Genomic DNA, 25783 nt, shown 5'->3' with positions numbered 1-25783 from the left:
CTGTCTGCATGAACTGGAACGAGGCCACAGCAAATCAAAAGCAATCGAATATGCCCTTCCTTTTGTCAAGAGTTGTGTCCCAATCCCTTCTTGGCCCTTCAAGCCTTAAGCCAGTGGAATGCAAAATGTTAAACCAGGTGTGCCAACTTTGAGATATATTTGCAATTAAGTTGCTTCCACCTTACCTTAGTTTCCCTACCAATTGAGCTCAGATACAGAAAGTACCTACCTTAAGCAAATTCCCACGTGTCCAGAAAAAGTGACAGCTGTACTGTACAGTCATGTTAGTGGTGACATCAGATGATCATTTGTCCTTGAGCGACTTGGAAGCACCTGAATGTTGATTGCTCCCTTGGAAAGGAGACCACAAGAAGCCCCACGGAAGACTGATGCATAAATAAATATAAGGCGCTATTTTAAAGCTAAAAAATAAAAACCTAAATCATACACCAGTCTTAAATGTGCAATTGCTGGTTAGTTCCTTGGAAGGGTTGGAACCCTGCAAATATGCTTGTTCTTGTACGTTCCAAGTTTGACCATATAAACAGTTGAAACACTACCAAGAAACGGCAAGAGAACATTTTGGTACTTTGTTTATCATAGCTCTTTCCACTTGAGACAATACATAGTCGATAATCATGTTAAAAATAGTAATACACAGGAAAGTCGCCACCCAGGGCAACCTAATATAGTAAAGGGCCTGCAGAGTAGGTTTTGCTCTACACAAGAATCGGAAACCCGTGGCCTCCAGCTACTGCTTGGCTACGGCTTCCATCACTCCCGACCAGTGGCTGTGCTGGCGGGGGCTGATGGGAACTGGAGTCCAGGAAGATTTGAACTGGCACAGAGTCCCCCTTACCACCATTGGTCCGAATAGAGAACAGAATGGTAGAACAGATTGTACCACTTCAGACTGCAGGTGAAGGAAATGGCATGTTTTAAATGCTCTGTTGTATGGAAAAGCAACCAAAGTTTAAAAACAAAACCCTAGCGCAGCATGGCCTGAGCTAGGCCCATTCCCCCCACATTTTGCTAGTTTGTTGGGAGCTTTTTATAGGGAAGAAAATTACCCTGTTCTGCCCCCCTGCCCTGTGGTCTGAAGTGGAACAATCCGCTCTCCTCATTCAGCTGCAGGTATGCACCAACCCTAGGCAAACTGCAGTGCCCTAAGTTGTCATAATCAACGTCCACCGTCCGTTCACAAATAAATAATTGCACCCTTTTGCTTCCAAATAACAGAAACCAATGCCGGCAAGTAACAGAAAGGAACAGGATTACGTTACATTGTAAAGTCAGAGCGATGCCATACTTTGCTGTGGCCATCTTCAGAAAGATCCTGAAGACACATTTGGGTTACAGGCAGGGTGTGCTTTTCAGCATGTAAACTGCGCACTTGGGAACATTCAGTAAAAGTAGAGGCATGATGGCCAAGAAAGTCTAGATTGGGGACCTAGGGACCTTGAGATGTTGAGCTCCCAGTTCCCACCAGCCTTGCTTTTAGCAGTTCCAGGTTGGGCCTAGTATCACAACACGGCGATTACATCAGTTTGGTCTACCATCCCTGCTCCCCCTTCTCCCGACCTTTTAAACCCAGGCAAACGCTTCCATCACTGATGAAGAAGACACTGCCAGAAATATAAATGTGGTGTCCCCTCCATAATTTCTGCCGTTTATGGTTTATGAACTTAATCCTTGGTTTATGAACTTAATCCGTTCCAGAAGTCCGTTCTTAAACCAAGACGCACTTTCCCTAATGAGGCCTCCCGCTGCCAGTGCCCTTTCACCGTTCGGCTTCCGTTCTTAGACCAAGGTAAAGTTCGCAAACCAGGACACTACTTACGGTTTTGCGGAGTTTGTAAACCGAATAGTTCGTAAACAGGGCTGCTCTCAAACCAAGGTACCACTGTACTTGGAAACACATCACAGTCTTGCTTGAACCTGAAGGTGTGGACATGCCCAACTCCTGCTGTTGCTTAGGGGTTGGGAACCCATGGCTGGACTACAATGCCCACCATCTCCACCCATTGGCCATGCTGGTTGGGGAGGATGTGGGCTGTTACCTAACACCTGGGATCCAAGGTTGGTGAAACATGATTTATGGCAAAACAGGGGCATCGGCAAGGATGGGTGATGGAGCTGTTAGTCCAACATCGGAAAGACCATGGGCTCCTCACCCCGGCACAACAGCAAGAGTTGGACATGCCAGGTTCTTCCAAGAGCATGGAGGATAAAAAAGCTAATTGGCTTGGCAGAGCTCACCTGTTTATAAGGCATTAGACAGGTGAGAGGAAAAGCAAGGAAACAAAATGGGTTCAAGATGGGTTGGGGGTTTAGGCAGCAAGCACCCGCCCATCACAATGCAATCACTTGTTTTCTTGCGCACAGCACCATCGGTGGAGAGGCATTTGGTGACCCTTTAGAGCTTTTAGCAGAATGTCCAGCATTATGCGCAGCCAAGGGGGAAGAGGGAGCCGATGTGTACGCTGCACAGACCTGGGGGAGCCGCAATGGATCTCTGTGCAGGCCGAGAAAGGCACCCTGCATGCATACATGGAATTCTTAAGAGAGCAAGATCCCAACCCCCATCATCTTGGACCTTTGGCTGGGCCAGCTAGGGCTGAAGATCACAGGAGCTGGAGGACCATGCATTCCCCATCCTTGTTTTAAAGGCCACGGTGACCAGAGTTGGGGAATTCACACTGCCGTGGTGTCCCTAAGTGAAGCACTTACGTTTTGCCCCCACCCCCAAATTAGTAAAGGTGAGGCTCAGCTTCCACAGAGTTGAGTTTGGGGATGTTTTTGCTCCCTTTCAAAAACCTATAGTTTATGTTTGCTCGGCTGAAGACACACCTTACCAAACCGGTACCAAGACATCGGCACAATAATGTCAAGCGGTGTCTCTCTCACCCAGCAGAGAAACTACACCGGAAAGCTGTGGCTGCTTTGGTGCAGGAGGTGGGACTTCACAATCCTCCGCTCTGTCGTCCTGAAACGCCCGTGTTTGCACGCACACCACTGAACACGAGGCAGCTACAGCAGTACGACTGGGATGTGCCAGAACATACACACACACACAAATACACCAATCCCTTTTCAAGTCACTGGAACAACGCGGTAGAACCCAAGAAACAGAGACCACCATCAGAAAGCAACGTCACATCACCCACAGCCTAACACTTCACAATGCGATTCCCAGTACGTTTCCCCCGCAACCCAACCCATGCCGAAAGGAGACCTTATCCAACACCATTGACATAGTGTGTGTGTCAGTGTGTGGGTGCAATTCTTTCCCCAAAGTACATGATTTATTCTCTTTTTTTCTGATGTCAGGAAAGATAAAACATACTCCTGGCAAGCTTCATAGCTCCCCATGTGCCCTTTGCCAATAGCAATAGAAACCAAAGGAGAACTGGAAGACTATGGGTCGTGGCACCCCTTATTTCAGGGATGGGGCACCCGTAGCCCTCCTGATGTCGTTGGACTCCCATCAGCCCCAGCTGGCATGGCCAGTGCTCAGACTATGAGAATTGTGGTCCAACAACATCTGAACACCACAGGTTCCCCACCCCTGCCTTAGGACAGTGTTGATATTTGTGTCGTAGGGAATGATGATTTTCTTGCTGCTGCAACTTATGGGGCTGGAGAATGTCCCAAAAGGGGGACGCGGGTGCAACATGGAAATGCTTTTCAACGGAACTTTCAAATAACATGACGTTTCTACTCCCATTAAGTAAGGCATTGCTTTAGCACTGGAACGTGGTTAACTATATTTAACAGCAAATTGCTAGCATGTAGAACCCAGATATTAATGAATGTAAAGCTCTAAAGCCTCGTGACGATGCTCCCTTGTTTTGTTTTAACCCAAATGATGAGAATTAAACTGTTTATAGCGAGCCATTCTTCGTTTTTCCAAATCTAGAGGGAGTTTAATTTTCAGGTGACAACCCCCAACGGATAAATTTTGCTAGCTGTTGATGTTGCCTCTTGAAGCGGGGGCAAGCGAACTGTTGTTCATGGTCCACCCGTGGACGGCAGCTGCCTGCAGTGGTTTTTTTGTGGCTACAAAAATCCCTCAGCAAATATGGTGGCCGTGCAGGAGCAGAACCTGCCATACAAAGCTGTCACAGAAACTGTGTTCAGCTTCATACCTATACAAAGATGGCACTCCGTGCGCCAGATGGATTGCTGTCACCTTTGCTTGGGGAATCACTGGCGGCACAAAAAGGCTGCAAAGGATGCAAAGCACTGCCTTAAGAACACGATGAGACTGGGATTTCCTCCCAAATAATGGGACAAGCTCCTTTGTTGACGGTGTCTGGAAACCAAATGAGCACAACTGCTTCTTTGTGCAGACCAAGATTTCCAAATTCTTCCCTTTTCTGGAATGCAGTTCTTTGTTGTTGCCATTTGCTTAGGTTCCTCTGAGTTTTTGGGAGCAGCTCATCAGATGGCGGAGGAGGGGACAGAATGATGCAAGCTGGAGTGTGCTCATACCACTGTTTGAAGTCTGCAGCTTCCGGTGTGAGAGCAACGTTCTCCGTTTCAAAGCAACACCACCGCTTTCACAACTTGAGCTCAATGAACAAGTGTTCTGGTTTCGTCCTGGGAGGCTGTGCCAGCAAGCTTCCTTGTAACTACGCCCCCGAGTAAGATAATTATATATGACGCCTTTAAACGACAATAAGCAGAACAAAAAAAGAAAGAAAAAAGGCTTTCGCTTCCTGCAGTGTTACATCCTTAATAAACATTATAATAAACCCTGGTGCAGGGACGTAGAGTAATAAATAGCGTGTCTGACCTGCTTTCTAAGTTCGCAAAGTTTTCTCTTTTTGAAGTTTCCATTTCTGGAAAAGCTGCCATTATCGCGCGATTCTGGAGAGATGACAAATCAAAGAGTCTGCACAGCTGCGTCATACCACAGTCTGGACCGGGGTGGCACACTGGGCAGGAGAGCTGCCTCTCTCAGAGGAGGAAGTGGAGCGGTTGGTGATCTCTCGCTGGAGCTCTTCCACCTTCTTCTGGAGCTCGGCTCGTTTGGCCAGGAGTTCCTTGTAGCGGTTGTGCAGCGGCTCCTACAGGAAGACAGGAAGCATCACACTCAAGTCTTGGGAGATGGAGGAGAACCACAGGTAGGAGCTTCATTTGGACCAGAGGTCAGCTATTTTTAGCCCTGAAGCTATTTTCAACGCCAGAACTAAGGCCCAGAACCCAGCGAAGTACATAGCTTGAAAGTTTTAAACAACTGTATTTGGCTTTTTTAAATGTAAACAGCGAATGGAAATTTTTCTAATGTTTTTCTTTTAAATTTTGTTTCCCACTCTCTCTCTCTCTCTTCTTCCTTTTTTAAAAAACAAAACTTTTCCATCCCTTGATTATTTCTATCCTTCTGTTATTTTTGCTTGTTCTTCTTTTACTTTGCTCTTGTTTTTATAAGCCAGTCTGGGTTAGCAAGGAGACTACACACAGATGGAGGTAGTGGATGGTTGGTAAACAACCCTGTGTGAGAGACAGGGAAGGGAAGACTCCCAGGGTAAGAGACTGGGAAAGATCCCAGGTAAGAGAGCTGGGAGGGTCCAGCTCTATCTCTGTGGGATAAGAGTTTAGATCTACCTTAGACTTTGTGTTTTTCTTTTCATGTTTTTCTTTTGGCTTAGTTTCTTTATTTATTGCAATGCAGTATGAAAAGTCTCAATAAAACTTTCCAACACAAAGAAAAGAAGAAAAAAGAGATAACACAGTGAAGCAATAATATGTAAACCATGGTTTTTTTAAAAAAGGTAAAGGACGCTTGGACGGTTAAGTCCAGTCAAAGGCAAATTGGGTGCAGTGCTCATCTCACTTTCATGCCGAGGGAGCCGGTGTTTGTCCACAGACAGCTTTCCTGGTCATATGGCCAGCATGACTAAACCACTTCTAGAGCAACAGGACACCGTGATGGAAACCAGAGCGCATGGAAACGCCGTTTACTTTCCTGCCGGAGTGGTACCTATTTATCAACTTGCACTGGTGTGCTTTTGAACTGCTAGGTAGGCAGGAGCTGGGACAGAGCAACAGGAGCTTACTCCATCACGGGGATTCGAACCGCCAACCTTCTGACTGGCAAGCCCAAGAGGCTCAGTGGTTTAGACCACAGCACCACCCACCTGCGTCCCATAGTTAATCATGTCTGGCAAGGGCGCCAGCCTTTGGATCAAGCAAGATTCTTGTCTAGCGGCTCTCCGCCCGAGCATGCGCTCAGGCTCTGAGAAGCATGCAATGCAGAGAAACTTTGACCTCCCCAGTTTTCACCCCTTTCCTCCTCCCAGTCACCTTACCTGTGGCTTCATTCGCGGGTTCCACCTGATGTAGTAGCCTACCCAGAGTTCCAGGTGGCGCATGCTGGCCACGGGATACAAAACGTGGTTGGTGTAGCTGGCATAGAGAGGATTGGTGAAGTCTTCGAGCTGGCTGTTTATATAAGACCACAGCGAAACCGTCTTTTTGGGAAGGCCCTGAAAAACAGGAGGGAAGACGGATGCTTTACTGTATTTGTGGCACATTAGAAGTATGCCTTAGCACAGTTCTGGGGAGTTTTAGCAACTTGCAGAGTTAGGACTACTACTTCCATTATCCTTGACCAGGAGTCACTGGAGGGCACCATGTTGTCTACCGCCTGCTTTGTAGAAGAGGCGTGGATCTTCTATTTATTTCTTTTTCCCCTTAAGATTTTATTAAAGCCTTTACACATGGATCCACATGTGGTGGAACTGTAAAAAGATCAGACAGTTTTGGGAAACAATTTATAATGAACTTAGGAAAATGTTTAAATGCTCTTTCCCTAAAAAGCCTGAAGCCTTCCTTCAAATTTCAAAAAGGTTCAGGAGAGTTTTTATGTATGCTACAGTAGCTGCCAGAATTCTAATTGCAAAAGGTTGGAAGGGAGAGGTTACCCCATCCAAATCAGACAGGCAAAATAAATTAAGAGAGTACGCTGAACTAGTGAGACTATCAACAAGGTTACAAGACGTTACAGATGAAAAATTTACCAGAGAGTGGGACATCTACAGAGTTTATGTAAAAGAATACTGCCAAAATATCAATCCTTTGGCAGAACAAAAAAAATTCCTTCCAGTAGCACCTTAAAGACCAACTAATTTAGTTCTTGGTATGAGCTTTCGTGTGCATGCACACTTCTTCAGATACAGTGGTGCCTCGCAAGACGAAATTAATTCGTTCCGCAAATTTCTTCGTCTTGCGAGTTTTTCGTCTTGCGATGCACGGTTTTCCATAGGAATGCATTGAAAATCAATTAATGCGTTCCTATGGAAACCGCCTTCCCCCGACCTCTTCTGGCGGGCGGCATTTTAAAATCGCCCGGGACAGCGGAGGACTTCTCCGCTGTCCAGGGCGATTTAAAAGCCCCTGGGAAGGCAGGCAGGGGGGACAAAGACTTTTGCCCCCCGCCTGCCTTCAGAAGAGGTCCAGGACAGGCTTCGCGGACCTCTCCGCAAGCAGCGGGAGCGCTCCTTGCGGAGAGTTGCCAGCGTGCCCAGGCTTCGCGGCCCCGCCGCCCGGCTTCGGGACATCGTTCCGATGCCGGGCGGCGGGGGGAAGCTTTCCCGCCCCGCCGCTCGGCTTCGGGACATCGTTCCGATGCCGGGCGGCGGGGGGAGGCTTTCTCGCCCCACCGCCCGGCATCGGGACGATGCCCCAAAGCCGGGCGGCGGGGGGAGGCGTTCCTGCCCCGCCGCCCGGCATCGGGACGATGCCCCGAAGCCGGGCGGCGGGGGGAGGCTTTCCCACCCCGCTGCCCAGCTTCGGGACATCGTTCCGATGCCGGGCGGCGGGGGGAGGCTTTCCCGCCCCGCCGCTCGGCTTCGGGACATCGTTCCGATGCCGGGCGGCGGGGGGAGGCTTTCCCGCCCCGAAGCCGGGCGGCGGGGGGAGGCGTTCCTGCCCCGCCGGGCGGCGGGGGGAGGCATTCCTACCCCGCCGGGTGGCGGGGGGAGGCTTTCCCGCCCCGCCGCTCGGCTTCGGGACATCGTTCCGATGCCGGGCGGCGGGGGGAGGCTTTCCCGCCCCACCGCCCGGCATCGAGGCATCCTTCCGAAGCCCGGCGGCGGGAGGAGGTGTCCCCGCCCCGCCGCCAGGCTTCGGAGGAGGTCCGAGGACAGCGGGGAAGACGCGCTGCGCTTCCCCACTGTCCCGGAGATTTCCCTATGGGCTGTCGTCTTGCGAAGCAAGCCCATAGGGAAATTCGTCTTGCGACGCGCCTCCAAAACGGAAAACCCTTTCGTCTAGCGGGTTTTCCGTCTTGCGAGGCGTTCGTCTTGCGAGGTACCACTGTACACTGAAACAGAAGTTACCAGACCCTTCTATAATACCAGACCCTTCTATAATCCTTTGGCAGGTTTTGATTGAGTTTCTGTCTGTAATTATTCTCTGTGTTGATTATTTCTGTTATAGTTTTAAAACCAATAAAGCATTAATAAAAATAAATTCAAAAGATTTTATTAAAGCCTTTTCATGAGGGGGCAATGACAATAAAGACATTATTATTATTATTATTATTATTATTATTATTATTATTATTATAAAAGGAACCAATCTAAATAAAAACCAAAGCAGAGAAAGAAAGAGAAAAGAAAACGCAGAGTCCTCTCTCAAAAGGAGCTCTCAAATCTTGTCTCACCCAGAAAGAGGTAGACCCTCCCAGATCTCACCTGGGAGCATCCCTTTCCTCTCTCAGTCTCTCACCTTAGGAGGTCTTTCCTGCCTCTCACTTGGGGTCCTTCCATCCACCTTCATGTGTGAGTAATCCGTGGGCCCCAACAACAGTACATAGGAAAGCAAAAGGTATTTTCTTTTGTAAGCAGCCCATGGGGTTTGGGGATGGCTGTTGCTGTTTTACCTCTTTGACTCTCTGTTGCTCACTGTTACACAGAAACGTCCCAAACAAGCAGCTGTACAGGTGGTCCAGGACGGTGATCAAGAAGCACTCGTTGAATTCAAAGGCGGTGGGAAACTTCAAAAGACAAGTGGTTGAGATTTTGTTTCCACCGGACACTTCCCCAACGGGACATGAAAACATTATTCCTGCAAAGTGTTTATACTCGAGAGAATATGGGGCTGGGGAGTATCGATGAGAGGAGAGGGGTGGGAGGGAAGGGAGAAATGGACCACCCCTCTTTTGACACCCAGTTAAGAATTTTATTTACAGGATTTATTGACTGGTTTCCACTGAGAGATCTCAAATCTATTTTATGTATTTACAAAAAAACAACAACAACTATTTACACACCATTATTCTCTCTCTCTCATACATATATGGAGTGGTCATTATCACATCTTGTGGTAGTGAGTTCCACAAGTTAAATTACATATGCATACTTTGTGCTTTAAAAAGCAACAATCCCTAAACACCACCCTTGTACCTAAGTAACTCAAATCCTCTCCCAATAAAAGCCCCTTATTTTAAAAAAAACCCAATAAAAATCCCAAGCTCTGCCCTAACAAAAGCCCTGTATGTACCCCATGAAATCTACCTGTCTTGTCATCTGCCAGACACAGTCCACAAACTGGAGGAAAACAGGAGATCGGTCTGCATCTGCATGGTTCCTGTCTCCGTGACCGACTCTCTAAAACAAAACGAGAGGCCACAGGATGTGTATCTGAAAACCAATTATCGTTTATAGAAATAGGAGTCGTACAGATTAAATTGGGCAAATCACCAGTGTGCAGAGTCTACTCTGAGGATGACTTACCTGGATTAAGCCCTAAATGCGAGAGGAGAGCATAAACAGACCCAAAGGACACAAAGTGACATACAAATTCATTTGACAGGCATGGATGTACACTTTCCTACCATTTCTGTTCCATAACGTATTTTTATTCTCTCTATGTTATAATATATTCATGCTTTTAAATGTACCATACTTTTCTTTCCCCAATAATTTTTAATATTTTTTTTTTCAAATATCTTAAACACAATTCAGCTTAACAATATTATTCTCCTTTCAATCTATATCTTATCTTCCCTCCACCCCTCTTCTGGCTTCTCTGCATTGCTCTTATTTAAGCGTGATTACTATATATACATTCTATAAATGCCTATAATTCCTTAATAAATTTTTGTATTATACTTTAAACATACAATCCTTATTATATTACAACATTACATCTTATGGTCTAACCAAATGTTTACAATAAACGTTCTGAGTTTTATTTCAGTCCTGTAAGTGTCTTTATTTATATACAGTTTTCTCTAAGTATACCATAAATTTGTACCATTCTTTTTGGAATGTCTCATCGTCCTGCTCTCAGATTTTTTCTGTTAGCCTTGCTATTTCCGCATACTCCAATACTTTCTGTTGCCTAAATGTACAGTACTTTTCCGTGTATAAGACAAGGTTTTTTATTCAAAAATCATGTTAAATATTGGGGGTTGTCTTACATATGGATGGTGCATTGTGGGGACGTGGGATTGGTTGCTGCCGCGAGTTGGAGATTGTTATTGGTGGCTGTGGCAAGGGCTGGTGTTGATTGGCTGTCGATTGGGTGGATGATTTGCTGCTTTTGTCGGTGAGGGGACAGAGGATAGATGGCTTTTCCGAGGTGTGCGAGTGGCATTGTCCGTCTGGCGGGTGAGCAATTTTTGGCAATCCTCCCTAAAAAATGGTCAACAACTCTGGGCAATTCTCCCCCCAAAAAGCTCAACAATCTTTCCCGCCCCTTTCTTAATTTTGAGTCCCTCAAAATAGGAGGTGTCTTATAAACGTATATAAAAATATAGTAAGTTGTTTGGAGAACAATAAATTGTTGTTGTTGTTTTCTCCAGTCCTTGAGAAAACTGGGCATATAGCATTAAACTTGTTACCCAAACTTCCTTGCCTTGTTTCCCTTTCTTAGACATTTTTGGAACTCCACCAATTCCTTGCCAACAGCCCTGGAGCAGGTCCCAGTTGTCTGCCCTCCTAAACCACCTCTTAAATCATTAAAGACAGTGGTTTCCCAATGGGTGGTCTGAGGATCTCAGGGGGTCTGTATAACCCACCCAGGGGGGTCTGTGGCACAATTCATACAACAAAAACTACCATAAAGATATCAAAAGTTTCAAAAGTAGGGGGTCCATGGCTTGGCTTTTGAAAAACAGGGGGTCTGAAGTATTTTATCTAATTGGGAACCACCGATTTAAGATATAGCAGAGAGGCATGTAATTTTAGGGGGTGAAACTTAATTTCTGCACATTTCTTCAATGGGGGGCCTTAAAAATATGTTTTTGGGTGTGAGTAATTCAAATCTGCTGCTATTTTTGTGTTTGAACAACATTTAACTTGGTGAGTCTTTGTCTGACGAAGAAGCACGTAAACTTCTTTTGGGAAACGAAAGAATTTTAGTTTTACCTTCTGAAAGTGTCAGGTAATATTAAATACTAACACTAGTGAAATAAGTGCAAGTATTTGGCAATCATTTTTAATGATTTCCATGCAATTTTTACACACGTTCCATTTACCAAGCAAAACAAAATTATATTAATTCAACCAAAATATCTTTTGGACTCCCTGGTCACGTTACAACTTTTTAGCACCCCTCATTCCTGGAATGCGAAAGCTGAAAAATTCACACACACACCCTAAATTTCAGCAGTCAGTTTGGTAACTCCAGGGGTTGGCAACTCACCAGCTGGAATCTGTGCCCGAAACTCAGCCATTCCTTCTCCACCAGCACTTGAAAGCCCTGGATTGTCCGGTAGAAGCCGTCTAGCATCAGCATTGCAAGTGAGGTGAGCTGGGCTGTCCGGTCCCAACCATCACTGCAATGCACAACCACGGAAGTCTTCCCCGACTCCACTTTGTCGGCAATACGAAGAGCGCCAGCGAGAATCAACTGGGGAGAAAAGGAACCTTGCAGCTGCGATATCCATTATAAACCGAGAATGGCCTGACATAAGACAACATAAAGCTTCCCCATACATGACAATTATAATTGAGAATGGGAACAAAGTCTTGGTTTTTTGTCTGCATAGCCAGGTTACAGAGGTGAGGACCGAACGAGTGAGAAAGGATGTTCCACAAGGAGCGATCACACGTCTTTTCTTCTTCTTTTTTTACAATTTTGCAACCTGCACGTGTTAGAAACTTAGGTACATAAGCTAGGCGCCCGACAGCTCCTTAAACCAGGGTTACATTCGCCAAAGCGGAATGCCTGGTTCCATTTTTGGGGCCGGATAATACGTCTTTTGGGTTCCTGAAATTCATTCTGATTGTGGAGATGGAATAAAATGGATAGAATTCTATAGGATGTGCTGCTAGTGTGTGAAAACGGTCAAGATCCAAGGACCCCCTAGGCATGCACCTCCAGAGGTTGGAGATATCAGGCGCCATGCTGGCGCAGGGACATCTTCACTTGGTCGCAAGTGGACAATAGCAAGGTGCAAAACGCGCCTGGCGAATTTCGAATGCTGGATGTGTGCATTCATGCTAGAAAAATGCAACCTGTGCTGCTGATGGAAGTAGTGCTAAGCAAATCAGTCTCTTAAGCTTAAGCCAAGAAAGAGTATTCTCTATAAGACTGAATATCAATATATGTATCAAGACTTTGAGATTAGACCACTGAAGAAGCCCGGAAAACTATCTTGGGAGTGTGCTACCTGCAAGCCCCAGTAAAAGGGCGAACAGCGGCCTTTTGACTACTTGGACTGCCAGGGCGAAACAGGTGCAAAAAGCCAGCACCCTGTCACCTACAACTTCATTGTCTACAACTTTATTAACATCTATCTACAACTCTAGCATCTCTCAGTATTGTGAATATCACCAAAATTACCTTTTGTTGGTGTCGTCATGAACTTATCTAAAAGACTGAGTTAAGCATTTGAAAAATCTATTGAAACCAGACATTAGTTCATTTTAGGCTGGGTAGTTTGCAAGTCTTTGTGGCTTTGTTTAATGTTTTGTATTTTTCTCAGAAGGTTGATGAAGCATGTATAATTATAGTCCAATGCGTATGTGTGCATTCAGCAATATATAAAAGCACACAGAGGGCCCCGCTGGATCAGGCCAATGGCCCATCTGGCCCAGCTCTCTGTGTTCACAGTGGTCAACCAGAAGCTCACAAGCACAACCTGAGGGCAACAGCACCCTTCCCCACAACAGGTACTCAGAGCCACACTGCCTCCGAAAATGGAGACAGAACACAGCCACTGATAGCCTGATCTTGCATGAATTTCTCTAGTTCTTTCCGAAAGCTGTTGGCCATTGCTACCTCTTGTGGGAGTGAGTTCCACAGTTCCATCTAAGGGCAGCTGCTTTCTATGTCTCAAAAGGGACAACGTGGGAGCATTTCGTTTTTTGACAGAATTACAACCCTGGTAGATGAAGGGAACGCAGTGGATGTAGCCTACCTTGATTTCAGCAAGGCATTTGACAAGGTGCCCCATGATATTCTTGTAAAGAAGCTGGTAAAATGCGGTCTTGACTATGCTACCACTCAGTGGATTTGTAACTGGCTGACTGACCATACCCAAAGGGTGCTCATCAATGGTTCCTCTTCATCCGGGAGAAGAGTGACTAGTGGGGTGCCACAGGGTTCTGTCTTGGGCCCGGTCTTATTCAACATCTTTATCAACGACTTGGATGATGGACTCAAGGGCATTCTGATCAAATTTGCAGATGACACCAAACTGGGAGGGGTGGCTAACACCCCAGAGGACAGGATCACACTTCAAAACGACCTTGACAGATTAGAGAACTGGGCCAAAACAAACAAGATGAATTTTAACAGGGAGAAATGTAAAGTATTGCATTGGGCAAAAAAAAATAATGAGAGGCACAAATACAAGATGGGTGACACCTGGCTTGAGAGCAGTACATGTGAAAAGGATCTAGGAGTCTTGGTTGACCACAAACTTGACATGAGCCAACAGTGTGACGCAGCAGCTAAAAAGCCAATGCAATTCTGGGCTGCATCAATAGGATTATAGCATCTAGATCAAGGGAAGTAATAGTGCCACTGTATTCTGCTCTGGCCAGACCTCACCTGGAGTACTGTGTCCAGTTCTGGGCACCACAGTTCAAGAAGGACACTGACAAACTGGAACGTGTCCAGAGGAGGGCAACCAAAATGGTCAAAGGCCTGGAAATGATGCCTTATGAGGAACGGCTAAGGGAGCTGGGCATGTTTAGCCTGGAGAAGAGGGGGTTAAGGGGTGATATGATAGCCATGTTCAAATATATAAAAGGATGTCACATAGAGGAGGGAGAAAGGTTGTTTTCTGCTGCTCCAGAGAAGCGGACACGGAGCAATGGATCCAAACTACAAGAAAGAAGATTCCACCTAAACATTAGGAAGAACTTCCTGACAGTAAGAGCTGTTCGACAGTGGAATTTGCTGCCAAGGACTGTGGTGGAGTCTCCTTCTTTGGAGGTCTTTAAGCAGAGGCTTGACAACCATATGTCAGGAGTGCTCTGATGGTGTTTCCTGCTTGGCAGGGGGTTGGACTTGATGGCCCTTGTGGTCTCTTCCAACTCTATGATTCTATGATTTCAAGACTTCCTGCTCCTAAGGCTCATCCTTTAACAAACCACATATTTTTCAGTTTTGTCTTCTCCCTCCCTCTTTCAAACGGTGGGGCCAGGGGAGAGACTTCTTTTGAAGAGGCAGCCAGGTTCCTACATAAAACACTCAGATGAATTAAGCTTCCGCTCTCGATGGTCTCTTAGCTGCAATGTTGCAGCAGCTTCAACAAGGTAAGTCACAGAACATCTAGGCTTCTGCATCTCTGAGGCTCCAATTTGCTGGTGCTGCAACCGGCCAAGGATGGGGGGAAGTTGCCGAAAACACACCGGTAGGAGAACCCACACATTGCCATGCACACACACACACACACACACAAACACATATCAACGTACCTTGATGTGTTCCAGCCAATGGGTGGATTCCAAATTAGACAGCCAGTGCGTCTCTTCTATGTTGGGATAAACAATCTCTTTCAGCTTCCTCAATGACTCTCTCATAACGTGGATATTATGGATGTCCAGGAAAACCAACTCTGCGTTCTGATAGGCGTCCTCACTTTCATAACCTCCTCCTTTGGCCTGAAGAAGAAAATGAAGGTTAGACCGCCTTTGTCCTGAGTAAGCCCCTAAGCCTGCAGGTTGAACTTTCGCCAAGTGTGTTGCCCTACGGCAGGGAGAGGGAATCTGTGGTGCTCAACAGATGTGGCTTATGGGATAGGACCATCCAACCTTTTAGAATGCCTTTTGGGGAATGAGTGCTGCATTAAAAAATGCTGCTTTGATTTACCACTATTTTAATTCTACTGCCCCTTCCTAATTGTATTTTTAATCAAGTGTTCTGCTGGGCTAGATCCAAGCCAGCCCTTCTAGGCTCAAGACCCCGGCTGCATATACACACAGAGCACATGGTTTCCCCCCAAATAATCCTGGTAACTGTAGTTTGTTAAGAGTACTAGGAATTGCAGCATGGTGAGGGATAAACTACAGGTCCCAGGATTCTTTGCAGCCCCAGCAAAGGCACCTGCTAGAGGAAGGACAATTATCGATCAATTCCTCCTCCTTTCCTTTCTTCAAGTTCCAGAACAATCTCCCACACTTTTCCAGAGCTTCCAACCCTCCAGAGAACATTTCTGGGAGGAAACGGGGGGGGGGGGGAGAATCTTATACAGTATCAGGTTTTCGGTTTGTTTGTTTTTGATTACTGCTCAGATTCCTCAACACAGTTGGGTAAGGATGGGGAACTTTTTACAGCCAAGGGCTTCTATTCCCTTTTTTGGGCAACATTTCAAGGGCCACATGCCAGTGCAGGCAGGGCCAGTGCCAAAAGAGGGTGCAGAAACCAAGGAAAACCTTACTTCTGCGCACCAGGTGAGTTTTTGCACACACTTATACACCCAGGCGGGACGCGGGTGGCGCTGTGGGTTAAACCACAGAGCCTAGGACTTGCCAATCAGAAGGTCGGTGGTTCGAATCCCCGCAACGGGATGAGCTCCCGTTGCTCAGTCCCTGCTCCTGCCAACCTAGCAGTTCAAAAGCATGCAGTGCAAGTAGATAAATAGGTACCACTCCAGCGGGAAGGTAAACAGTGTTTCTATGCGCTGCTCTGGTTCACCAGAAGCGGCTTAGTCATGCTGGCCACATGACCCGGAAGCTGTACGCCGGCTCCCTCGGCTAATAAAGCGAGATGAGCGCCGCAACCCCAGAGTCGGCCACGACTGGACCTAATGGTCAGGGTCCCTTTACCTTTATACACCCAGGCATTATCAGAGTTCAGGCAAACCAAAGCCAGTGAGTGGGTTGGGAAGAGAACAGAGGGCCAGACAGAGGGGCTCTGAGGGCCACATCTGGTACCCCGGCATGAGGCTCCTGACTCCTGCTGCTGGGAAAGGCATGATTATCCAACCTTGTTGGCTACAGCGTTCACACTTGGCCTGGCGTCGAAGATGAATATCTTGTGGGACTGAGCATTGGAGTCCATGACGGACTGCAGATACTTCTCGTCCTCTTTGCTCCGTTTCCCGCTCACGCCCACCATCGGCTGGCTGCAGCGCGTGACCGTGGCTTGGCTTTCCGGGTGAATCCAGGACAAAACCTTTCGAGGAGAAGGAAGGCTTTATTTATTCAAAAAGAAAAACAAATCCAAGGCCGAAGAAACAGACCACATCTGCACCATACATTTAAAGCGCTACTACGCCACTTTAAATGGCCATGGCTTCCCCCAAAGAATTCTGGGAGCTGTACGTTAAGGGTACTGAGAGGAGTTGCTGTTGTTGTTGTTGTTGTTTAGTCATGTCCGACTCTTCGTAACCCCATGGACCTGAGCACGCCAGGCACTTCTGTCTTCCACTGCCTCCCCCAGATTGGTCAAACTCATGCTGGTAGCTTCGAGAACACTGTCCAGCCATCTCGTCCTCTGTCGTCCCCTTCTCCTTGTGCCCTCCATCTTTCCCAACATCAGGGTCTTTTCCAGGGAGTCTTCTCTTCTCATGAGGTGGCCAAAGTATTGGAGCCTCAGCTTCAGGATCTGTCCTTCCAGTGAGCACTCAGGGCTCATTTCCTTCAGAATGGATAGGTTTGATCTTCTTGCAGTCCATGGGACTCTCAAGAGTCTCCTCCAGCACCAGAATTCTAAAGCATCCATTCTTCAGCGATCAGCCTTCTTTATGGTCCAGCTCTCACTTCCATACATCACTACTGGGGAAACCATAGCTTTTACTATACAGACCTTTGTTGGCAAGGTGATGTCTCTGCTTTTAAAGATGCTGTCTGTTGTTAGGAGGCCCCAAAGAATTTTTCGAGGATTTTTTTTTAGGATTCCCCAGAACGGTTCAGCAATCAATCTCTCTTCACATGGAACTCTGGGAATTGAAGCTCTGGGAGGGGAATACGGGCCTTTAACTACAACTCCCAGAATTCTTTGGAGGAAGCTGTTTAAAGCGGTACCGCGGTGCTTTAAAGGCATGGTGAGGCTGCGGCCACAGTAAGAGACAACGTTAAGCTTACAGGTATGCGTCCCCTGGATCGGAATGCAGCTACTCGCTTCAGTTCCTCGTCCGAGATGTTGGCAGGAACCACCAGGAGGGCAGGGTAGGTGTCGCACAGTTCGTACTGCTCATTCACCTTGGTAATTCTCCAGCTTTCATTAGGAATTCCCTGTTTTGGAAAGAGAGATGTTTGGGCTTCCCGTTCCCATCATTCAAATGGAATATAATAATATAATAATTCTTTATTATTTATATCCCGCCCATCTGGCTGGGTTTCCCCAACCACTCTGGGAAGCTTCCAACAGAATATTAAAATACAATAACCTATTAAACATTAAAAGCTTCCCAAAACAGATGTCTTCTAAAAGTCTGGTAGTTGTTTTTCTCTTTGACATCTGATGGGAGGGTGTTCTACAGGGCGGGTGCCACTACCGAGAAGGCCCTCTGCCGGGTTCCCTGTAACCTCACTTCTCGCAATGAGGGAACCGCCAGAAGGCCCTCGGCGCAGGACCTCAGTGTCTGGGCTGGACGATGGGGGTGGAGACTCTCCTTCAGGTATACCGGACCAAGGCCGTTTAGGGCTTTAAAGGTCAGCACCAACACTTTGAGTTGTGCTCGGAAACGGAAATGAAAGCGCTTACATCAATGCCTGCCTAAAATGTAACAGGAAACAAAGGGAGTCAAATATACTAGAGGAATGCCGGTTGTTGGGGAGCAACAGCAGAAGAAGGTTTAGTGTTTATGTCCCAGCTGATCCAACAGGGTGCTGATAGTAATCATATTAATATTTATATGCTGCCTATCCGATTAGTTTGCCTCAGCCACTCTGGATGGCTCCAAGAAAATATTTTTTAAAAAACAATAAGAAACCAAACATTAAATCTTACTGATACAGGGCTGCCTCCAGATGTGTACAGAAAGTTGTATAGTTGTTTATTTCCTTGACATCTGGTGGGAGGGGGTTCCACAGGGCAGGCGCCACTACTGAGAAGGTCCTCTGTCTGGTTCCCTGTAACCTCACTTCTTGCAGTGAGGGAACCGGCAGAAGGCCCTTGGATCTGGACCTCAGTGTCTGGACTGAACGATGGGGGTGGAGAAGATCCTTCAGGGTATACTGGGCCAAGGCCATTTAGGGCTTTAAAAGTTGAAGGAAGTGATTTAGGATTTCTACCACCACCGCTCTCCAAAAACCCCCGTCAATCTAAAAATTATTTCAGAGCTGGTGACAGGGGAAGCTGCCTTTCACAGAGTCAAATCATTGGTTCGTCCAGCCCATTACTGCTTACACCAGGCTTCCTCAATGTTTAGAGACTACAATTCCCATCTTCCCTGACCACTGGTCCTGCTAGCTTGGGCTCATGGGAGTTGTAGGCCAGAAACATCTGGAGGGCTGAGTTTGAGAAAGCTTGGCTTAACACTGACTGGCAGCGGTGCTCAAGGGTTTCAGTTAAGCGTCTCTGCCTGGCAATACCAGGGACTGAACCTTCCACGTGCAATGCAGATGTTCTGCCAGTGAGCTATCTATGGCCCTTCCTGAAGGCATATGCTGTTGCTCCTTGCTTCCGTGATAAGAACACAGCCATCAAATACAAATTGTAGCACAATTCAAGCGTCAAGATGCTCATATGCTTGGTATCTATTAGACACACACACACACACACACACTGATAGTTGGTATCTCCTGATAAAGGTCCTCATGTAGCCACAAAGACTTTGAACTGAGACCTTGGAGAGTTGAGCACTACCTTAAACTGACCAATATAAACTCCATATAAATCCTCTTATGAATAACCTTTCGGCAAGATTGTCATAGGTCGCGGTACAGAATGCAAGGCGAGTGTTTTCTTCTGGCGAGACAGAGCCCATTGCGCCTTTGGGTGCTTTTGGTTCGCTGAGCCTGAGAGAAAGTAACAGCATACAATACAGGCTTGATGCTGCTTTTTAAATTTTGATTAGCCATTGGCCCGCCTTCCCCAACCTGTTGCTCTCCAAATGGTTTGGACTACAGCTCCCATCATCCCTGACCTCTGGTCGTGCTGACTAGAGATGATAAGGAGCTGGAGCCCCAAACATCTGGAGGGCACCAGTTGGGGAAGGCTGCAGTCCAGGAGTGTCAGAATTCCTCCTTGCTCTTGCCACTCATGGTGGCTCCTGAGCCAGAATTTGACCAACCAAGTTAAAAATTATTTAGTGCAGTGCTTGATCTGGGCCCAGCTTGGACTTGGGTTAATAAGTTCACCTACAGATCAGAGGTTCCTCAAGCCTAAATCAGAAGTATACAATTTTGACATACAGAAAGGAGTGTAAATCAGAGGTAGAATGGAGGTGCTTACCTGCCTCCTGTACTCCACAACAGGATCATAAACCTTCCAGCCATTTTCTGGGAAAACTTCTTTGTATTCAAATGCAAAAAGAGACTTAAAAACGAGAGACAGAGAGAGAAAATCAGTTCTTTTCAGCTCATTTTCCATTTTATTTGGCATCTCAAATAACAATTTCTGCACAGTCTTTTTTGTTTCTATAACACTGAGGCATGAACGAAAAGAAACTGTCTTTGTACGTTGTAATTAACACATCAGCGTACACTTCTTCATATTCCTTTGTATTCTGATCTATTACCTACAAAATCTCCAAGGGAGTGAAAAACCGGGGAGAAAAGGGGGCTAGAGAGAAAAGGGACTTTGTGTGAAAAGAATTATTTTTTCTGGCAGTGTAAATACAGAGCAGTCTTTCAAGGCAACATCACATGGCTGACACCTATTCCTTTTTTTGTCATGGCTGCCTATGGCAGCCATTTTGTGCCAGCACCCACAGCACAATTATAATTATAGAATGATAGAATTACAGAGTTGTAGAGTTGGGAGGGACCCCGAGGGTCATCTAATCTAACCCCCTTCAAGGCAGGAATCTCAGCTGAAGCATCCATAACAGATGGCCATCCAACCTCTGCTTAAAAACCTCCAAGGAAGGAGAGTCCACAACCTCCCAATGGAGACCATTCTACTGTCAAACAGTTCTTACTGTCAGAAAGTTCTTCCTGATGTTGAGTCAGAATCTCCTTTCTTGTAACTTGAAGCCATTGGTTCGAGTCCTACAAACTTTAATTATCATTAAAGTTATGACCTGCCCTCCACCAGGGCAGGATACAACAGTCTCAGGGCAGGATACAACAATTCAAAATTCAAAATTAATTCACTTTACGAGTATCCTGGCTTTTTAAAACCAAAAACAGCCATGGGGATGCTCATGTTTTGTGGTGTGCTATGAGGAGGCTACAATCAGTGGTGGTACCAGTATTTTTCACCTCAGGAATGGCGAGGGTGTCAGGATCTCAACTGCCTCAATTTGGATTACAGTGTGCAGTTATGGGGTAAGCTAAACCAGTGATGACCTGGAGGGTTTTTGCCCAAGTCTAAGGCTGCAAGCACCAGTAGATTTCACCCAACATGCTCCAAATTGCCGCTGGGAAGCTTGGGGAATAAAAGTTCCCAGATCTCCCAAGCTCAAGATTAAGCCAGAGCCACTGGGAATTCTTTTAAGGTGTACCAGATTTAACATATAAACTAAGAGAGCAAGAAGAACGTACGTTTAAAGAAGAAAACGTTTAATGAGTATGTGGAAAATAATGGTGTCCAGCTGAAAATGCTGGCAGCCTTAAGATAAATTCAACAGAGTAAATAATTCTTGATGGATGTAGTAGTAGAAAACCAATTGGAATGGTTATTGTAAAATATACAGGGATGCAAGATATGCAAAATGAACCATGGAAAGAGAAGAAGGGAAGTTGCTGGATATTTTAAAGTTTGTAAAATGTTTATTTGAAATTGTAAAGCAGAAAATTATATTAATTTTTTTTTACTAATGAAAGATTGTCATCCACTATGACCCGAAGTAATTTATCTCTTAAGAAAGGCTAAATTCATGTCGATTTTACCATGCGCGCCACAAGAGCAACAGAAAAGCACTTACCAAATGATTTGACACGGGAAATGCGTATTTTGTCAAGTTCTCAAATATGGACCTTCTCGTGCGGCCCTCGGGGCGATGAGCAAACCGGAGGTTTCGGACATCCTGAAAAATGTTAGGCTAAACTCAGCAGACCAGCCTTCTACAATCAGGGGCCCTCCAAATGTCACTGGACTACAAATCCCATCGTTCCTGACCACTAGCTACGCTGGTGGGGACTCTTTCTTACCCCCAAGTAGAACTGCAATATCTTGAAGGGGAGAGTTAGGACACAGCAAGAAGAGCACCTACATGACTGCAAGGATCAAACATCTTACACTTGACTTTACGGTGCAGGGTAGAGCCTTCTTTGGAATCCCAAAGACCTCATATTTCAGTTCAAATAGGAACAGATGCCAATGACAGAAACAGATGAGTCGTTCCCATGATGGACTGAAGGTCTAAAAGGCTTGGGGTTGGTTTGGCTATGTTTCTGTGCATCTTCTGAAACCTCAGTACTATTGTTGTTGGCCTCTATCTGTATCAAGAGACAATGGAGTATGCCTCCAGGGGTGAAGGCAAACCGATGTGTTAGCAGCACCAAAGTGACCTCCCAGGGGTACAAGCCTGGGCAGTGTCTATGGAGGTTTCAATATAGAGCACTGGGGAAAAAATATACCGTATTTTTCCATGTATAAGACGCCCCCATGTATAAGAGGACCCCTATTTTTTGAGCCCCAAATTAAGAAATAAATAATTGCAGCATTCTGTGTACAGTGGACCCTCGGATTACATTACCCTTGGGTAACATAAGTTTTGGGTTGTGAAATGTATTCTTCCGGGTTTTGCCATGTGCACATGCGCAGAAGTGCTCTATCGCGCCATGCGCAGAAGCAGCACCTCTACTTGTGGATTTTTTGGGGTACGTACGGACCCCTGGAACGAATTACATTTGTATCCAGAGGGTCCACTGTATAAGACGACTCCCAGTTTTAAACTAAAAAAATTTGGGGGAAATATAGTCTTATACACGGAAAAATACAGTATTTTCTTCTTGGTTTAGCCAACTCAGCTTCAAGTCCTACATGGCAGCTTTCTGAGGGCTGTTCTATTTAAAGTCAGCGAAGAGGAATTTAAAAACATGTGATTTTTAGGAACATAACAGACCACAGCTGTGGGGCAAGAACCTACCCAAAATCCACCAACCATAGATGGATCTGCTTTACCTTACACACAATCTCAAGGCCATATGAATTTTCGCCACGGCTAGAAGCACCTCCAATTTTCTCCACTCTGTTGATCACTCCCAGAGGACCATCTAGAACAAACGGAGGGTCCTGGGGAGGAAATGTAGTGTGTTAGTGAGAAGTCTAAAACCTCCTAAAACAAAGTACAGTCGTACCGTGGAAGTCCGTTCGACTTCCATAATGTTTGGAAACCAAAACACAGCTTCTGATTGGCTGCAGGAAGCTCCGGCAGCCAATCGGAAGCCCCATCAGATGTTCGGCTTCCAAAAATAGTTCACAAACCAGAACAGTCACTTCTGGGTTTCAGGAGCCAAAACGTTTGAGAATTCAGCTGTTCGAAAACCAAGGGACGACTGTATTACTATTAGACAGAGCTTGGAGCACCCAAAAGCTGAACGTCTTGATGACGAGGATGGAGATTCATTGATACATTCATTTATTTTCTTACAGTCACATTCCACTTTCCTTTCCCCATAGAACATGGGATTCCAGGTGGTTGCCCATCCAGGCACAGACCAGACTACTTGGTTGCAGCACAGTGGTGGCATCAGTGCCTTGAGACAATTCCACAGGACCAATAAACTCATGAGCATGTAAAGCTAACTCGTACCAAGTCAGAAACTGGTCCACCTAAGCCAGTATTGTCTGCTATGACTGACAGTATATTCTAGGCTCGGCAGCCACTTACAAATTGCCAAAGAAAGAAAAGAAAAGAAAATGCATACTCAAAAAAAGACTCAGATTTGCCTAGAAATGCATATGCTAATTCATAAAGATAGAGGCAAATTTGGAAATTGTGTGTGGTACCCAACTGAATAGGTCTGCTAGAGCAGCCTTTCTCAACCTGTGGGTCCCCAGATGTTGTTGAGCTACAACTCCCATCACCTGTAGCTAGCAAGGCCAGAGCTCAGGGATGATGGGAGTTGTAGTCCAACAACATCTGGGGACCCACAGGTTGAGAACTGCTGTGCTAGAGCAAGGGCTTTGGGCTTCGCAAAGGGGCTTTGCAAAGAGACTTCTCCTTATGTTCCTCATGGAGCTCTCCATTACAGCTGGGCAGCATGTGGTTTTCAACATGGCAATAAATCACCAGCTAAAATTGCAACATGCCAATATGTCACAATGTCTGAAATAAGGATGGAAGTATGTAGTGGCGAACAGCAGGGCTGGGCGATATCTGGTTTTCAGCACCAGCGAAAACATCAAGATATACTGCTCTATCATGATGCATGAAATAAGGATGGCGCTATGTAGGGACATCGGCTGGCTTCACGTCCCCCACCCCTCCTGCATGGTGATTTTTGCATAGCATGCGCACACGCACACACACACCATGATCTACAATATATTGCCAGTTCAAAAATTATGAAACTGGTATCACAATACAGACTTGAAACCAGTTTTGGGCAACATGTGTTGCCCAGCCCCAACACACATAATGATTCAGGATATATTGCCAGGTCAAAAAACTATGAAACCGATGTCACAATATGGATTTTGAACCAGTTTTGGATGATATATTGTCCAAACCTAGTCTCAATTTATTTGGGGGGGGAGGTGTCCCCCCTAACCCTTCAGGCAACGCATGGGGAGAATGGGGGAGAAGTTCCATGGAGCAAGTGGAAATCCTTTCACTAGGCAGGCATGTCCAATGCCCAACAGACTGTGATCTACTCCCAGTATAAAAAAGGGCAGTGATCTACCCATTGTCATTAGAGGAGTGGGGGGGGGGGTTGGATTGCCCAGAGCTGTTGAACTTTTTTGGGGGAGGATGATTGGGGGAGGAGGATGGTAAGGATCCCGCTATCTACCAGGGGATCTACCAGTAGATCGAGATCTATTGGTTGGACACCCCTGCACTGGGGGATATATTTAGTTGGAAACTACTCAATGGCTATACAGTCATACCTCTTGTTACCTTTGCTTCATGATACGTTTGTTCAGGTCGCATCCCACAGCAACTCGGAAGTACTGGAAATGGTTACTTCCGGGTTTCGCCACTCGCGCAAAATGACACCATGCGCATGTGCAGAAACAGCGAATCAGGACCCGCAGGTTGCGTTCCTTTCAGGTTGCGAACAGGGCTCCGGAACGGATCCCGTTCACAAGCAGAGGTACCACTGTAGTTGGACTTCACCCCAAAGGCACACTCCTCAATTTTCTCCCAAGACAAATGGACGCCAACCAAGCAACAAGACTCCTCACCGCATTGGGGAAGACTATGGCCAGGGCGCTGGCTTCTTAGGGTTCTTTCTCTTTAAACTAGATTTGGATGAGACAGCAGCCCAAAGAACAGGATGCTTCCAAAAGAGGACCATCCTCTGTAAAATGGGACGCAGAGGTCGTTCCCCAACACTGGCTACCCAATTCTTTCAAAGAATGCACTCTCTACCACTGAGCTCCGCCCCTTCCCAGCTTGCACTTGAAATAAATAAGGTACCCCCCCCAAAAAAATACACAGCGAAAAGTTGCTCAATTTGAGCCTTACCCTTTCCATGCTTTTAAAATATAGCCTGTAATTTGTAACTGTCAGAGTTCCTCTAATGGCGCCGGTGAATGGGCAGATGTGAGTAACATCTTTTGCTAGGAGAAAGAAAGAAATTTAATAAATGGAACAATAATAGTAATAACAATAACTGCAAGTCCCACATATTATATGTATTTCCACATGGAGGTGCTGCAACGAGGCTTGGAACACCTTTCAATGTCTCTCAAAACAGGTGAGGAGGAAGCTTTCAAGAGATGGAGCTGAACGAACAGCCTCTGTCCCAGTGGTTCTCAAAGGCAGGAGACGATGGTTAAGTGCTGAGGGACTATTCAAGGGCAATCAAATAAGCATTTAAACATTTCAGTGCAGTATAGTATCATTTACTCTTTTAAACTTTGCAGAATATGATTTTCAAAATCAAACACAGCTAGGAGTTGCTTCTTTTTGCTTTCCAGAGTTATTTCTTATATATAAAAATAATTCAGTGTGGCACAAGCAAATTTTTATTCCGAAAATGTGCCCCAGAGAATAAAGTTTGAGAACCACTGCTATCCTTTTAAATATATTGTGGGTGTGGGTGGGAAGGTTATTGTTTTGCTCTTGTTTTCATTATGTATTTTGTATTTT

General features: G+C 46.0%; 1 protein-coding gene across 4 annotated transcripts in view; it reads right to left on the bottom strand.

Annotated features, from left to right (window-relative positions):
• MTMR2 (myotubularin related protein 2) overlaps positions 1 to 25783 on the bottom strand; it is a 45890-nt gene that overhangs the window by 3570 nt on the left and 16537 nt on the right. Inside the window, exons 4-16 of one of the 4 annotated variants that reach the window (XR_014168024.1) lie at positions 25157 to 25251; positions 22648 to 22758; positions 21446 to 21547; positions 19810 to 19893; positions 17496 to 17645; positions 16396 to 16584; positions 14886 to 15071; positions 11659 to 11865; positions 9525 to 9617; positions 8891 to 9004; positions 6315 to 6491; positions 4799 to 5072; positions 3847 to 4668 (exon numbers count right to left, since the gene is read on the bottom strand). Coding sequence is in view for 2 of the 4 variants with exons in the window: in XM_081909836.1 (XP_081765962.1) it covers positions 4911 to 5072; positions 6315 to 6491; positions 8891 to 9004; positions 9525 to 9617; positions 11659 to 11865; positions 14886 to 15071; positions 16396 to 16584; positions 17496 to 17645; positions 19810 to 19893; positions 21446 to 21547; positions 22648 to 22758; positions 25157 to 25251 (1670 nt within the window). In the remaining 2 variants the exon portion in view is untranslated. The other 3 variants (XR_014168023.1, XM_081909836.1, XM_081909837.1) reach the window with 3 other exon arrangements.

Source organism: Podarcis melisellensis, assembly GCF_964234715.1.
Source record: "Podarcis melisellensis genome assembly, chromosome: 4".
Taxonomy (NCBI): Eukaryota; Metazoa; Chordata; class Lepidosauria; order Squamata; family Lacertidae; genus Podarcis; species Podarcis melisellensis.
Note: the sequence above shows the minus strand (reverse complement) of the source record. Positions and strands in the feature narration are given on the sequence as shown.